At 42.9% G+C, this 17,667-nt stretch overlaps 1 protein-coding gene across 2 annotated transcripts in view; it reads left to right on the top strand.

The window, feature by feature from the left end:
* LOC145405088 (isocitrate dehydrogenase [NADP], mitochondrial-like) overlaps window positions 1-14,893 on the top strand; it is a 110,772-nt gene extending 95,879 nt beyond the window's left edge. For both annotated transcript variants that reach the window (XM_080276602.1, XM_080276601.1), the window contains exons 8-9: window positions 5,112-5,316; window positions 13,619-14,893. In XM_080276602.1, coding sequence (XP_080132728.1) covers window positions 5,112-5,316; window positions 13,619-13,790 — 377 coding nt within the window. In that variant the 3' untranslated portion in view covers window positions 13,791-14,893. The remainder of the gene's footprint in view (window positions 1-5,111; window positions 5,317-13,618) is intronic.
* The last annotated feature ends 2,774 nt before the right edge of the window (window positions 14,894-17,667 follow it).

Genomic DNA, 17,667 nt, shown 5'->3' with positions numbered 1-17,667 from the left:
ATTCTTGGAAAGAAGCCAATATCCACCCAATTCTGAAGAAAGGAAGTACTTATTACCCCTCTGATTACAGTCCAATAGCTATCACATCTTCTCTTAGTAACAGTTTTTGAGATTATAATATGCACATTGTCTAACATCTTGAAATTATAAACTTAGTGACAGAGAGTATGGTTTTTGCCACAAAAGATCCACCATTGATATGCTCAGTTTTGTAACTCAAACCATCCATCAGTCAATTGACCGGCATAGAGAATGCCATGCAGTAGCCCTTGATATTTCTAAAGCTTTTGACACTGCATGGCTCTGTGGCTTGCAATCCAAACTCCCTTGCTATAGACCATCATCTTTTGTTCCACTGATTTCCTCATATCTCAGCAACTGAAAGATAAAAGTAGATGATTGTATATTCCAGTCTCCATTCGGTTATTGCCGACGTGCCACAGTGATCAGTCTTGGCTCCAACCCTATTCTTAATTCATGTTAATGATCTCTTATCTATCACCCATAATCCCATTCACTCGTATGAAGATGACGACTGAATACTTCACAGTTCCTTCAAAAGTAAACATTCAGTAGCAAAGTTTAATATCTCTATTCAGCTCAATACAGCAGTTGCTGTAAATCAGGACTTATCTAAGATCACTGAATGGGGACAAGATAATATTGGCTCATTTAATGCTAGAAAAAACAAATAAACGGTATACACTTTTCTAATAGACAGATATTGCCTGATTCCTGTTTTACCTTCAGTGTAACTGATATTCCTGTTTCTGTTGAAATTCTTAGTTTCACTTAGTAGTACCTTCAGCAGGACCTCTCATGTTGGATCACTTGCTAAAACCACTTCCAAGAAAGTTCGATTGTCATACAGAATCCGTAACTTCTTCACTGAGTAATTAGGTATAATATACAAGAGTCATGTGCGCTTTCAGCAGGAACATTACTCACCTTTGTGGAGTAGATGTGGAGAGGTTGCACTAAAACATGTGGACAAAATTCAAAACAAAGTTGTAATTACAAGTGAACTACCTCCCCTGCAGGTAAGAAGGAATGTTACCCCTCTTGCATTATTTTACAGATACTTTTATGGCAAATGCTCGGACAAAGTTGCATCCATTATGCCACCTTTCCACGCCTTCCCCCATGCTACACGGGTGTCTGGTAGCGCTCATGACTGGACTGTCACACTGGCATATTGCAGAACTTTGCCTATCAGAATTCTTTTATTCCCCAAACTGTTTCTCTTTGGAACTAACTTCCCCAGAATAGTTTCCCCCCAAACTTCAACCTAGTGCTGTTCAAGTCCAACTGTTACAGATTTTTGAATGGAGGACACCTGTAATCTGGTGTATGGATTTTTTTTTTTTTTTTTTTTTTTTCCCATCTTAAAGTTCCAGATTCAAGCTGTACCAATTTTTTACACCCATACATCTGCATTAACACACTGCAGTTACTATACTATGCCCTCTGTTTCTTATGAAGGCTTTCATAGCACTGGCTATTTTTCATCCATAATCCCTAACTTTACCTATTTACTACAACAGGTTTCTAACCCTAACAAAAACTCTAAAGGTACTGGTAGTTGGAGAACATCTTACTAAAGGGTATAATATTTCTTTTTACCATTTCAGCCAGGAGTGTCCACTAACTAAAAGCCAAATAAAATAAAATGTGTCACACTGAAGGATTGTACTGAATTGTAACAGCAGAAAAGTTATGAAATTGTAATTAATATCCTGATGCATAGTACCATCTTGAATACAACAGAATCAACCTTTATGTACATTATGGTACTGTATATTCCCTTTGTTTTTAAGTCAGCAATAAGCATTACTGTAAAATCTGACTGCCACTAGGTGCAGTATTTAGGTACTGCAATACTTTTCATCATCATCTTGATCATCACTATCTATCTATCTACCTATTGCCAGACGCCTCAATCCCGTTTGGGGTGGCCACAAACAAATCGCCTCCAAGTCGCCCTGTCCCCCGCCATTTCACTGCCCTGCTCCCAACTCACACCCCCCTCTCTCATATACCTCTCCACCCCATCCCTCCATCTCATCCTCGGCCTCCCCCTCCCTCTTCCCCCCTCCACCTCACTCACATACACTCTCTTCGTCAGTCTTTCACCCTCCATCCTCTCCACGTGGCCAAACCACCTCAGTGTGTTCCTCATAACGCTTCCTATCACATCCACATCCACACCACAACGCTCCTTTATATCCTCATTCGTCAGCCTGTCACTCCACGTGACTCCACAGGCTCCTCTTAAATAACTCATTTCCACTGCTCTCACTCTTGACTTGTGTCCTTCCAACAATGTCCAAGCTTCACTTCCGTACGTTAGAGTTGGTATCACAATACTGTCATGTAGTAACTTTTTCACTTCCATGCTCACTTCCCTGTTTCTTATCACTGCTTTCAAGAAACCAGCAACCTTTCTTCCCTGCTGTACCCTTTCAAGCACTTCACCCTCCAAACCTCCATCCTTACTCATTACACTACCCAAATACTTAAACGTACTCACATTTTCCAATTCCTCACCATCTAACCTCACTGTACATTCACTGACTTCACCTCTCTCAAAGACAATCACTTTACTCTTCCCTACATTCACCTTTAGGTTCCGTTTCTTACACACTCTCCCAAACTCATCCACCAAGCCTTGCAGCTCCCCTTCGTCTTCACTCAACAGCACAGTATCATCTGCAAACAACAGTACAGGGAGTTTCCAAACACTATCCTCTCTCACCAGGGTCACTCCAACATCCACTACCCTACCTTGTACCTCTTTTATTACCCCATCCATGTACAGATTGAACAACCATGGAGACATGACACATCCCTGTTTCAACCCAACTTTCAAAGAGAAAAATTCACTTAGTTCACCATCCACACGCACTGCAGCCTTCGCACCATCGTACATACTCTTCACAGCATTCAACAACTTCCCATCTACTCCATATATTCTTAACACTTTCCACAATCCTTGTCTATCCACCCTGTCATATGCTTTCTCCAAATCCATGAAAGCCGCATACAACTTCTTTCCCTTCTCTAGAAACTTTTCCACTAAAGATCTAAGAATGAATATCTGATCTACACAACCTCTTCCCTTCCTAAAGCCTCCCTGTTCTTCTCCAACTAATTTCTCTGTTCTTTCTCTAACTCTGTCTATAAGTATCCTACCATACACTTTTCCTATTATACTAAGAAGACAAATGCCCCTATGATTACCACACACTTCTTTTTCCCCTTTTCCTTTGTACACGGGAATAATTATACCTGATTTCCAATCCTCCGGGACTCTTCCTTCCTCCCAGGCCAATCTGCACATCTTCCACATCCATTCTACTACTATCTCTCCCCCATGCTTCAGCATTTCACCACACACTCCATCAATTCCTGGGGCTTTCCCTGATTTAACTTTCTTCATTGCTTCCACAACTTCTATCCTACTGATTTCTTCCCGTCTTCTCACCTCCCTCCTTCTCCCAACCATTCCCCAGCCACTTATACTCGCATTACTTCCATCCTCTACGTTCAACAATTCCTTAAAGTGTTCTCTCCATCTGCTCACTTTTTCTTCCTTCTCCACTAGTAATCTACCATTTTTATCTTTCACTCCCCTGCTAACTTCACTTCCACCCTGTCTTACTCTTTTCACTTCTCTCCAGAACATTTTCTTACAGTCCCCCCACTTTACACTCAAATTCCTTCCAAATTCCTCATCCACTCTCTTCTTACTCTCTCTTACTAATCTTTTCACCTCTCTCTTCCTTTCCTTATATAACTCTCTCTTCCGCCTCTCAACTTCTTCCACGCCCCTATTTCTCATCCATTCAATGTATGCTTTCTTCTTTTGTGCCACAGCCTGTTTCACCTCTTCAGTCCACCACGCTGTTCCTTGCACCCCCCTCTGTCTTCTCTTCCTTCCACACACCACATCACATGCTGCACATATTTCTTCTGTAAATATCTTACACACACCTTCCACGTCTCCCATCTGCTCCAATTCATATTTGCCCAATCGTTCCTCCATCTCTCTCTTATACTCTGCCTTTTTCTCATCCTCTTATAACCTTTCCACTCTCCTTGCAACTACTCCTTCCTCTCGTCTTTCCCTTCTTCTATTCCTCCATCTCACTTGCATCCTAATTTTGGCCACCACCAAGTAGTGGTCAGAAAGTCCACTCCCCCAACCTCTATACACTCTTGCATTATTATAATAATGGTGACGGTGGGAGCGCTCACCATCCACTTACTCGATGAAGTGCCGCTCTCCGGTGTCTGCCCTTTCCTCTTCTCCATCCTTCTTTTCTTCTATCCTCTTCTGTCTTTCTTTCCTTTATTCTTTCCTCGTCTTTCTGCCTACAGGTGACTTTACACTCCTTCTTCTGTCTTTCTTTCCTTCATTCTTTCCTCTTCCATCTGCCCATGGGTGACTCTACAGTGAGTGACAAGTCAAATGGTTTCCTGTACACCAGGAAACCATTATTATGCTGGGTGGAAATCATGTAATTAAATTTTGGTGCCTGGTGGTTTAGTGGGTAATTATTGCGCTCCAATCGGATTGAGCTGGTGAAGGTTTATATCCAAGGAGTGGTTGGGGTTTGTTGCTCACGTAATGCAACTCAGGGATGAGTGAGGCTGGTCACTCTCCTCTTAAATATCAGGACCAACTGCCTAGCCCTGGTCTCCTATGCTCCTCTTGGGGCAATGTAGGATTGGATGATGGATGGATGCAGACCCTCTTGTTTTTTTTTTTTTAAGGATTGGTTGAGATAGGACCCAGAAAGCAAGAAAAGAGAAAAACATGATAGGTAGCTAATTAGCAACATGCTCAGTGAAATAGAATACATACTTACACTGATCATTCAAGCCCCTAATATTCTGACTCCAACACAGAGACATACTCCCCCCTTTTTTAAAATAAAGTTTAAATAAAAATGCACTTCATATTATGTATCAAATGACCCATCAGTTTCTGAGTTCTTTTAGTAGGGTCATCCATCTCAATAATTTCTGTATTGTGGTTTGTAGGCAATGAGTGTACCTCTTAATGGATAAAATACATTCCTTACATTCCCGTCCCTTACATTTCTCAGGCTCCCTTGGCTTGATGACTTCAGTTTTGATGTGCCCAGATGGCAAGACAATAGAGTCTGAGGCAGCACATGGAACTGTGACAAGACACTACCGGGAGCACCAAAAGGGCAACAAGACTTCCACCAACCCCATTGCCTCCATCTTTGCCTGGACTCGTGGCCTTGAGCACCGTGCCAAGCTGGATGGTACTCCAGATCTGGCTAGGTAAGCTTTGGAAGGCAGTCATATGGTTTGGGGATTCCAGAAGTTCATGTGTGGTTGAAAAATGTGCTGTGGTTTACACAGTGTCAGAGAGCTAGGTTGCAGTTGGTCTGTAGAATTGTTCTATACTCGTTTTTTTTTTATCGAGGTGAAGATGCACTTGACAGGTTGATGATGACTGGCTGAATGCAACATACTGAATAACATTTACTAACCCAAATTTCCCCCTCAGATATATGTTGTCAATTAATAATCCCAATGAGTAAAGAAAGATGCACTTGACAGGTTGATGATGACTGGCTGAATGCAACATATCTGAATAACATTTACTAACCCAAATTTCCCCCTCAGATATATGTTGTCAATTAATAATCCCAATGAGTAAAGAGAGTATGGAGTAATGTTGCATTCAGCCAATCATCACCAACCTGTCAAGTGCATCTTCGCCTTGATAAAAAAAAAATTGAGTATAGTTACTCAAAGATTAACCCCTAAACCGCGGGCTTGTTTTGCTTTGACTTGCGTGTCCCGCGGGCATATTCACGCTCCGACAGACTCTCTAAAAATATTTGCAAAATATCAGTTATTAGTCCTAGAATATTAAACTTACATATGCATATGGAACATACTTTCAGCTTTCTCCTGGGATGTTTGTTGAGCCTTCATCGAGTACTGTAGGACTTGTGGAGACCTCTGAAGTTGGGTAACGAAGTCTCCACTTTACGCTTCCCGACAACCCATAATATGATTACCACAGCCTGATATTATCACTAGAAACACTATTCTATGATTCTCAAATAGTTTGGAACCCATACTCCAAAAAAAAAAAAACACTGTGAAAGCAATGAAAACTACGAGCGCGTATGACCTTCCCACTTCTGATCGTTCGCCGCTGGTGTTCTGCCATTTATTATTCATAAAAACACACACTTTATATTTCTATTACTATATAACACTTATATATATCTACAGTCTTTATCCATAAGTTTCCTTCAGTAATAGTAGTTTATTGTCACTGTAGGCATTCAATTTCTCTTTCAGTAAAATACGTAGCATTCACTTTCTCGTCCTGTATATTAGCGTTGAGAGTGAATCTGTCACTTTCACCTTCACTTTCATAACTCATAGTATTCATACATGCTAGAGTGAAACTTTCACTTTCATTACTTCTAGTATATATACTCGTATTCTTATATTACTACTCATTTACATTTCTTTTTACATTCTCTATTTTATTTACATTATTTACATTTCTATTTTATTTACACTGTGTTAGGCACTGTCACTTGCAGTAACTTATAAAACTATTTTCCACTGTTCACTTATATTTACATTCATTGCTTTCACTTGCTGTTCACACAGTACAGGTAAGCCCTTAATTCACGCAAGGGTTAGGTTCCCAGACCCTTCGCGTATGTGGTAAATTCGCGTATATGTTCTGCCCTTGTGTGCACATAATTACGCATGTCTATATATATATTACATCTGAATAATACTGTTTATGCACTACATACACCTTATAAACTAGCATAAAGTATTAAAAACAACAAAAAAGTAAGAAATTTAAAACTGAAACCTGACAAGCACAGGCATAAGTGGAGACACTTCAGCAGTCTGGTGCACTAGCCCTCACTGCCTCCCGTATGCTACATTCTGCCTTCTTTATTGTATGAACAGTTGACTCATTCACCCCAAACATGCGGTTCCAAGACAATTCACAGGCGTAAGTGGAGACACTTTAGCACAGTCTGGTGCACTAGCCCTCACTGTCTCCCGTATGCTACGTTCTCCTTCTTTATTGTATGAACAGTTGACTCACCCCAAACATACTGTTCTGAGACAGTTCACCATTAAGTCAATTCACCGTCAAAACATGGACAATTCCCCGTCATTCTATTAATATACTTATTATTGATTAATTAATACTTTAATAACTAATTTTCATGGGGATTTTATAACTCATATAAGTAAAAAACTAGTGTTCTGTACTTGCAAAATAAACTGGTATGTAAATAAACGACGGGGAATCGTCCTGACGGAGAATTGTCGCCGACATTCCACCCTGAAGTTTGTCCAACACTTTAACTTTGTCAGTGACACCACTTTACCAGCCCGCTTCGGTGTGTTACCACATGCATCACTAGCACTACGCTTAGGCCCCATGTTGGCAGACAAGGCAAGCAATCACTGGAAGGCAGAAAAATAAGCCACAAATAACGATTCTCGATCTCGGGTCTCACATGATTCAACAGTCTGATTCAAACTGACTATGTGGTGCGTGGTAGACCGACCTCCCAGGCTCCCACACACACATACACACACACACACATACATATATGTATGCACATGGGCAGCAGGTAGGCACTTTTTATATTTTATTTATTTCTCATGTATATTGAAATTACTTATTTGAATACTATAATTTTATGTTTTAATTATTGTACGAAAAATTCGTGGATAACCGAAATCGCGTGAAAAAAGTTTGCGTGAATTAAGGGATTACCTGTATTTACACAATACAGTAATCACTCCAATATCCGGATCAATAGAGCCATCGGTAGGTTCGGATATTGGTTTTGTCCGGATATTGGGCCCCAGCTTATGGACTTGTACTTACGGACCCTAACACAGAGAAACACCTATACAACTCCCTCCGGACATGCATAGCACCTATTTAACACCCAAATCACACCAATAAGGCACATAAATGACTGAAATAAATGCAATAGAAACATAAAATGTGGGTTTAGAAGTATGTTCATACATTAATAAACATTCTGGTACTTATGGACTCTAACCGAACCTAACCGAACTCTGAAAAACACATTCCTACTGCACATGCATGAGGTAAGTTTAGTATGGAAAGAAGTACAGTATGACACTTTCTGGTAAGTATAGTATGGGAAAAAATACAATATGAAACATTCTGGTAAATATAGTATGGGAAATAGTACAACATGAAACATTTTGGCTACTTACAGCAAGTCCCTGGCCACCTCGATGAATAACCGCCTCCTCTCGGACTCTGACAGTAAGAACGATTTCCTGAAGCACTTGCACTACACTCTTCCTGAAGTCTTGCACTGAACTTAGTCACTAACACACAGAAGTCCGTTCTTTTCACAGTGTTCACTTTAGTCCAAATAATGTTCCATTAAATTTAAGTGTTGCACATTAACTTTTCCCAAGTTTTTTTAAGTTTCCAAAGCCAAAACAAAGAAGGTTAGTTACGTTAAATTTCTTTTCTACTTAGTCTTTTCTCCCAACTTGAAAACCTTAACACAACACACCGTTTTTTCACTGCACAACACTCAAAATTCCCGTGTGGTCTAGTGGAGAAGTTCTTGCTGTTTATTCACTGTCAGAGCCCGAGAGTATCACTGGCAGGCGTCCAAGGGGTGCATCGGTGGGTAGTGGTGATGGCGTACCGACTACAGAAGACTCTGAAGACAGCCGCAAACTCACGTCGAGCGGTGACTCCACTGTAGCTGATGTGCTGGGCTGTGGCTCGGAGCATGAGGGCCTGTCTTGGGGAGGCAACGGAGTGGAACCAGGGCTTGGCACAGCGGGGGTCACGGGCCTGAAAAAACTGTCAATCGTTGACTGACGCAAGGACCGACGATTCTGGCGATTGATGATGCGCTGCCGGAAAGCACGCACTTCCTCCACGAGTCCCAAGGGCCCCATCTCCCTGTCGCAGTCCGGGTGTTCCAGGTAGTCTAGGACGAACTCTAGATGTTCCCGGAGTGCGCTCAGCTTGGGGATGGCTGGAGTAGTGTCCTGCTGGGCGGAGTCTGCATCATCATCGCCTTCGTCGCCGGAATCTTCAAGTTCGGGACTGACACCAGCAACCGAAGACGCGATCTCGATATCAGACAACGTCTGATACCCAGGATCGCCCTCGTCGTCGTCCAACCACTCACGAACATCGTCCACATCAACATCGTCGCCGTGCGTACGTAGCCGTGCATGGAAGTCATCCACGTCAAACCCTAGGAAATCGTACTCCACATCTGTTCCGAGAAGCAGACGAGACCAACCATTTTCAAGAGTTTTCACAGGGACTTCCTTCCATGCACTAGCCCAGTTGTACAGCGCAGACTTGATGTTGTAGCGGCGAAGGTTTTCCAAAGTCCGCTTGCCTCGAGTGTCACGTCCTTCCCTGCGCCGTCCTCGTCCTCGAGAACCACCATCACCTCGTCCAGGAACTTCCGACGGTACAGGCGCTTTGTTGCCACGATCACTCCTTGGTCCATTGGTTGAATGAGAGCAGTCGTATTAGGTGGCAGAAACATGCACCTAATACGGCCATTCTCAGCAACCAAGTCCTTGTCGCACGGGTGGGCAGGTGCATTGTCGAGGAGAAGGAGAGCCTTTACCTGGTCGCGAGGAATTCCCAGTGTCTTCGTCTGCAATGTATGACCTCCTTGACGAAGTGATGGTGAAACCAGTCTTTGAAAATCACAGCTGTGAACCATGCTTTCAAAGAATGGTACCATACGACAGGAAGGACATCCATCACCCCACGAAGGCACCGAGGCTGCTTTGCACGGCCAACAATAACGGGCTTAAGCCGGTGCATGCCGTTAGCATTGGCACAACACAAAGCAGATATTCGTTCCTTAGAAAGCTTGCGGCCAGGTACACGCTTCTCCGTCTCATCGGCGAGAGTGTTCGTTGGCACCGAGCGATAGAATAGGCCAGTTTCGTCAGTGTTATAGACTTGACCGAGAGTGAGGCCCTCCCTGTCGATCAAGCCTTTCACCTTGTGCCGAAACTCGTCCACTCCATCCTCGTTAGCGTCCTTTGCTTCGCCATGTGCTTTACGGTTAGTAAGGCCATGTCGCAACTTGAACGCGAAGAGCCAACCCTCGGATGCCTTGAAGTCTAGGGCGTCGTGAAGCCTTGCAAACTTCTCAGCAGCAGCCTTCAGCTCCGTTCCACATACCATCACACCAGCTGCACGTTGCTGTCGATACCAAATCAACGTGGAGCGGTCGATCTCTGCATACTTGGGGGTAAACATAACCTTCCTCTCCACGTTGCGTTTGCTTCTCGACGAGAAGTCAGCCGTGTATTGCATGAGCTTGTCTCGGGAACGCTTGATATCGAACAAAGTCGACCGGGCCAGGTTGAACTCGCGGAGAATGCGAGAGGAAGACCAACCCGCATCAACCTTCTCCAATATCTCCCGTTTCTTCTCCAGAGTCAACACCACTCTCTTCCTTTTCAGGAGGCGGGGCCATCATCACACACACTAAGAGTAGGGCAGAGAGCAGCAGGAGGCCTTGCAGCAAGTACGGCACCACCACAAAAGTGAGCACGTGGGCAGCCATGGCGAACAGCGCAGGTCTTGTCGCGGTGAGAGACAGGCGGGAAGTGGGAGGATGGCGGCGCTCTATCGGACGTCGGAGGAATGACGAACCAAAACAATGCTCTCACGCGGCGCGCGCGGCAAGTTCAAATTACGGACGGCAAAAAATCGATTTTTTTCCCAATTTTTTTGGATTTTCGGACCATTTTGGGAATGTTTGATCCCAGGACGATAAGGTTCGGTTAGTGGGGATGTTCGGTTATTGGGCGTCCGGATATTAGAGTGATTACTGTATTTACATTTCCACTTGCACTGTTTTACTCACCAGAAAGATCATAGTCACTCTTTATCATTTTCATTGACAAATTAGCCAGTTCACGTTCCACAGCAGTCACTTATCCCTTTACCTTTTTCCACACGAGGTTTAGTAGGGGGTAGAGGTCACAGGGCCCTTTGCATAGGGCTAAAAAGCGACGGAATTTGACAGACGTGAATCAGATGTGCATTCACCTTGAAAGACGACAGTAAACTGAATACATTGACTGGTGGCCTGCCTAGGGGGAGTGCAATGCTGCCAATCTCAGCCTGGTGACAACTGCTAATATATATGCTATGAAGTGATTGGCAGGAAATCTAGAAAATACATAATAAATTAGGTAGTTCCAGGTGAATGTAAATATCACTTAAGCTTCTCCCTTCCCTCCTTATATATATTTTTATTACGAGAATAGATTATATGGCATATTTCAAGGGGAAATAAACGGCGAAAATTAGCAAACGAGTGCACATGAGGTGTTGTCAGGTGATAATTAGCCAATTCCAGGTGTATGGCACTATCACTTACCTTATATCTTTTTTGTAAATATTATTTGGTGTAAGAATAGGGCATAGGGCTTATTTCAATGGACGAAATCAGTGGAAAATTCCAGGTAAGATTTACTTAGTGTAGCACTGCTGGGCAGGCAAGAGGAGAGGGTAATGGAGGGGAGGTAGGGAGGGGAGTCAAGAATGGGGAGAAATGGCTAAATTGTCAACAATGGATGGGAGTTCAGATGAGATTAGGAGTGCTGACTAGTGTTGGACATTGGCAGTACTGATAGATGATACAAACCACCACTTGAAAGCCCGGGTGAATTCAAAATAACACAGAATCACAAAAGTGACGCTCCGCGGTATGATCCCTTGCTCCCAAGCGTCGTGAAAGTGACGCCCCGTGGTTAAGGGGTTAAGGAACATTTTTAACATGTGGGCAGAGGCATACCTTGGTCCCAAGTTCTTGCTGGTGCATCTAATTGTCAGATTTAGCGACCTTCATGAAGTGCCATCATATATACAGTTGGCATCAAAAGTCCTGTCACTTTCCTTACCTCTCTTTCCACAGACTTAGAAAATCGGTGTGGTGTACCTGCAGTAAATGAAGCTTATGACACTGATCTTAGACCAAATGAATTAATCACTGTCAGTTGCTGTGAATTCACCACATTGCTTTTAAAAATATATGGAGAGAAAAAGCAGGATAGGGAACAAGACTTTGGATGCTGACTGTACATCATCACTTTGGAAATGGCATGGTTTACCTGCTCATTAGGTGCTGATGGGATGCCTCTTCGAGGTGGCACCACCACCCAGGGGATCTCCTGGGAGCCAGCCTGTCCGAGGCAACACTGGGGCACCACACTCCTGGTGGAGTGTGGTGCCCCAGTGTTGCATCTGTCATGGGGTGCTTCACCAACAAGGAGTGCAGTGGCCAGGATGCTGATTTCAGATCTCCTTACTGGAGATTGGGTGAGGGTTATCAGTTTCTCCCATTGCCCTGCCACAGTGACACTGCAAGCAACCCAGCAGCAACAACAGTAACAACAACCTACTCAAGAAATATTTTTGCACAAATCGTGGCAGTCAAATAGTCACTGTGATTGGAAGCTCACCAGTTGGAGAAAAATTAGTAACTTTCAAGCAATGTGGGAGTAATGTCTTGAGGTTAGGGAGTTGCCATACAACCTAATACACCATAAAGTGTGAATGATATGCTCTTTCAGGTAATTTGTGTTACTCCCTCCTTCTTTCCCTATCCACTGTCAACCTTGCACTGTATTTCAGCATCACGAACTGGCTTTTCTAAACAGGTTGGAGGCTTGATAGACTTTTCTAAGTTGAGTAAATGGGTAAGGATGTACATGAAATTACTCATGGTAGTTGCCGTTCCTTCTCTGGCCCAAAGTTGGGCAGTTAAAGCTGTCAGTATTTATTTGGTGCATCTGGCATGCTACCTATGCTAACAGTTGAGTATTATGCATCCTATAGGTTACTTGGCTTAGTCCATGTGAAGGTTAGTCCACTTAGAAGATAGGAATATATTATCCATGCTAATTAATGTCCTCATTTTCCTGACCCCCTGGGAAATTATCTTCCCATTCACCGTCATCTGCATCAAAGAGTACTTTTGACAGTTAAAATGAAAGTGAATATTGTCTAGCAACAACAGTTTTCTGCTCCAGATATATATAATACTTACAACCAAAGGCTGAGGGTCAAACACCTGGATCAACTGTCTCCAAACTTTCCCCGCCTCAACCAAACTAACCACATTGTATCCAGTTGTAATGCTCTCTAAACAATCCACTGTCCACCACTACCCTTCCGTCATCATTCTTCACACTGCTTACGTATGTCATTTTCTCTCATCTGTTTTGCTACCTTAAATACCACCTGCTTCTTCATAACAGAATTTAGGCCATCTAGTGAAAGTCTCTGGATCTAGAAACATAAATGTGATTGTAACACCTAGTTTTTAGAGAATAACAGATTTTATAGTACACACTGCACCGGACACTTCAGTTTGAGAGATCTAGTGCCTTTTAGGACTTGATAAAATTGGCTTACACATGCCAGCTACATCTACCTGCTCATTATGAAACTACTGTATATACAGTGTGGCTGGTACACTGCATAGATACAAATTGTTGATTGAAAACTTCTTCCCTCCCTCAGATTTGCACAGGCCCTTGAGAAGGCATGTGTGGACACAGTAGACGCTGGCCATATGACAAAGGATTTGGCTGGATGCATCCATGGCATCAAGAATGTGAAGGATGGCATGTACCTATACACTACTGACTTCCTTGAGGCAATCAGAGAGGACCTTGCAAAGAAGATGGCATAAATTTATGGAGGCATGAAGACCTGAGGACGTTACCTTCGCCAGACATAACTTTAGCAGCAGTACACCACAGACTTGTAGAGGTAACAGTGGGGGGTAGTTCTTCATTATGCTACAAAGACCCTAATGTTGTTGTGAGAAGGAATGACCAAAAATATACTTCTCATAGAGCAAGTGATGGGAAAGACTAAGTAAGGAATAAGTACAAGGTCACGACTAACTCTCACTATTAGCACATTTTCGTTTTTAATTTGTGCTACAGTAGTAGTTTTGGGTTATATGAAAAGTGAGGGATGGTGCACATGCATTTTAGTATATTTAAGAGAGTTAAAAATTTTTTGCTGTACAATATCACCTTGGTCTCTAAAGCTGCAGTTTCCTATGCCTGCTTTATGATTAAAAAAGTACTTGGCAATTACAGACACTGTACTAGCATGGCTGTCATTAAGTGTACAGACTGGAGTTGGTATCATATCATACTGCTGGCTAGTTCATACACAGACAGTGATGGACCAGTATTTAGCTGCAAGGTTATGTATCAGCCTCAGCAAATTAGTAGAACTCAATAATGGCAGAATTTTGGTACAGGTGCCACCTTCAACATGCTTGCAGGAAAGTACTCTGCTCTTTTTATTTTATGTTATTTAAATATATTACTTAGAAGCTTTTACTGAATCTGAATATAAATTACTGTAGTTGTAATATAGTGATATCTTAATTTCAAAACTACTGACAAAGGAAGTAACCTGTGCTGGCTCCATTGTACAGAATGACTGGCATAACTTGCCTGAATACAAGATAATGTTAAACAGTTTGTTTGTATGTACTGTACCAAAGGTTGTATGGTTTGTCACGTTTTATGAAGTTATGTACTTTTTACCAATGAATTCAAAGTTATTAAAATTTGTCCTTGTATTTATGATGTTTAGTAATACCCCATATCATTATGATGACTACCTGTAAATGTAGATGGGACTGCATCTTCAAGTTTCTCACCTTGTAAGTACCACAGTATTCACAAAACATTACTGATGACTTAACCCATCTTACTGATGAAACACTTAGTCATTCCAGTGTATATATATGTAATAAAAATAAACCTTTTTTGAAGGAAGTGTGTATTGTAGCCCTCAAAAGTCACTGTAAAAATATAAACTATTATGTATTGTCTTTTTTATGATCTGAACAACAGATTATCAAAGTGTACAATGTAAAGATGATTGGGGAATGCACAAAAGCAAACTGAGTTGGTAGGGCGGTTCAGCAGCAAGGTGAAGAGATACCTGATTAGAGCTGGGGGGCCAAATGTTAATTTCCTATTGTCATTCCTTTAACCTATATGCCCCTTCTCCCATATCTAAACTGGAATTAGCCTGTTGGAACCAATTCTACTGGAATTAGTCTACAATCAGATAATGATTAACCCCTTTACCTTGTGGAAATATTTTAAAATGCAGGCCTCACACTCAATGTCTCCTTGAGTGCAAGGCCTGGGGGGGCTAGGTTTACAATGGAGTTGAGAGGTAGGATGGGACTGGAGTGTATTGTTGTGATAAGGAGAGGTAGACTGAGATGGTCTGGGCATGTGGAGAGGATGGGGGATGATAACTGGGTGCACAAAGTGAGAAGTGTTAACGTTAGGAGTAGGGTTGCGAGAGGCAAGGCGGACCGAAAAAGACCTGGGATAAGGTCATTAAATGTGACCTCAGGGATAAGGGACTGAAGAGGGAAGCTGCCAGAGATCGAGCAGCATGGAAAGCCACCATTAAGTGACCAAGGTAGACGTATGCAAGCATGCTGGAGCTTTTAAAAAACGAAATGACATGAGGGGCATCTCAAGGAGCAGCCTGGTCAGTCTGTCAATCTGTAAGGATTTTCATGTGCAAGATATTTCACTCTAGCAAAGATCCATGTGGTACTTTGCTTTACCAATGTTCCAAGGTCTAGCCTCTATCTGGTACTTCCATACTTGTTTATCATTCTTGCTACCACTAGACTACAGTACATTCTCTATTATGTCAGTGCATTGCCCGGCATATGTCATTATCCATCATTGCAAATGGCTGAGTTTAAAAAACTCTGTGGCAAGTTGAAAAATAAAAATATATGCCATTCCACCGAGTTTTGTCATCAAAACAATTCAACACTGAATCCCACCAACAAGATGCTGCTTTTTAATTCAGCACTATGAATCTTGCCACCAAAAAACTGCTTCTGATGTTGTCAAGATATAGCAAGTTTATCTAAATGCAGATGGCTTTATTTCTTTCTAATTTGTTAACTGTGTCTTTTATCTTGTTTTCTTCTCATGTTCAAGATTAAATATGTATAAAGTCCCGTCCAGACGATCGAGCAATGCCCGCGGGCACAAGCGAGCGGTTTGCCTGTTGACGGGCTCACCGCTTGTGCCCGCGGGCACAAGCGGTGAGCCCGTCAACAGGCAAACTGCTCGCTTGTGCACGCGGGCATTGCTCGATCGTCTGGACGGGCCTTAAGCCTCCTCCTCAGTACATTTCACACACTTTTTCCTCTTGTATCTTGTCCCAAAACACTTGACAACATGTTGGTCCCTCCCCCTCTCCTGAGGCCACTGTTCTCGTCAGTAACGCAACATGGCAGTTATATTGTCCAGAAACAATTGTGTTTATGATGGAGTTCCTCTGTCATCATCCCTGTCCTTTAAGCATGCCCTGTTGACCTCATGCCTTCTACTGGCATGTGTCACTATGGCATCCTCACCTGCCATGCACCCCAGGAAGGTCCTCTCTCTCTTTCTCGAGAAACCCCGAGATTATTAGCAGGCTTGATGTAGGATGAGACAGTAAGTTGAGCAGCTAGGTTTTCTGGCATCCCTTGCACAAACCTCCTGGACATCAAGAAAGCATGTGACTACATCCCGCAGTACATGACACTATATGGGCAGACATCAACCCAATGTCTCGAACACAAGATGATGACCAGACTCAACCATGAGGGTTCAGACTAAGCAGTGCTGAAGTGGTACTGACAAATGGAGCAGTGGGGTTATGCTGTTGATGGTGGACCTCAAGGATGCACCAGTAAAGTCTGCACAACACCTGGCCATAATGCTGACAAAACTGGTCTCTATTGCCGCTCAGTCCCAACTAATACCTTGACTGGTGAAAAGGAGTCACTGCCTGGTTGCAATGCAATGAAAAAGCATGTATTGGTTTTGTGCTAGACAAATGCTTCAACTCAAACCTGTTGGAGGTGGGCTGGCAAAAAGACCTTTCTTGGGCTAATGGATAAACTCCATGTGGTTTATTACCACTCTCTGAAGCCTTGGTTCACAATCAAGATCTTCTCAGACCGTTTTCTTTAACCATGTTGTAAGGGAGATTATCCGTTATCAGATGGAGGTTCCCTCTTTATACTGTATGTTTTCGAGCAGTTTTACAATGTTCTCGTTTACCCCTTGGTCTAGCAATGAATTTATAATTGCTATGTACTCCACTGAGTCAAAAGTATTTTCGTAATCAACACAACCTGAGCATGGTGGTTTGTTATATTCTGTAGTTTTCTTAACCCCTTAACCGCAGGGCGCCACTTTCGTGATGCTTGGGAGCAAGGGATCATACCGCGGAGCGTCACTTTTGTGATTCTGTGTTATTTTGAATTCGCCCGGGCTTTCAAGTGGTGGCTTGTATCATCTATCAGTACTGCCAATGTCCAACACTAGTCAGCACTCCTAATCTCATCTGTACTTCCAGCCATTGTTGACAATTGAAGCCCTGTCCACACGAGCGGGCAATGTCCGCGGGCACAAGCAAGCAGTTTGCCTGTTGACGGGCTGACCGCTTGTGCCCGCAGGCAAATGCGTAAATTGCCCGTGGCAATTTACGCATTTGCCCGTGGGCAC

This window comes from Coenobita brevimanus, chromosome 65 (genome assembly GCF_032717465.1).
Source record: "Coenobita brevimanus isolate Jiangsu-jjx chromosome 65, ASM3271746v2, whole genome shotgun sequence".
NCBI lineage: Eukaryota > Metazoa > Arthropoda > Malacostraca > Decapoda > Coenobitidae > Coenobita > Coenobita brevimanus.
Note: the sequence above shows the minus strand (reverse complement) of the source record. Positions and strands in the feature narration are given on the sequence as shown.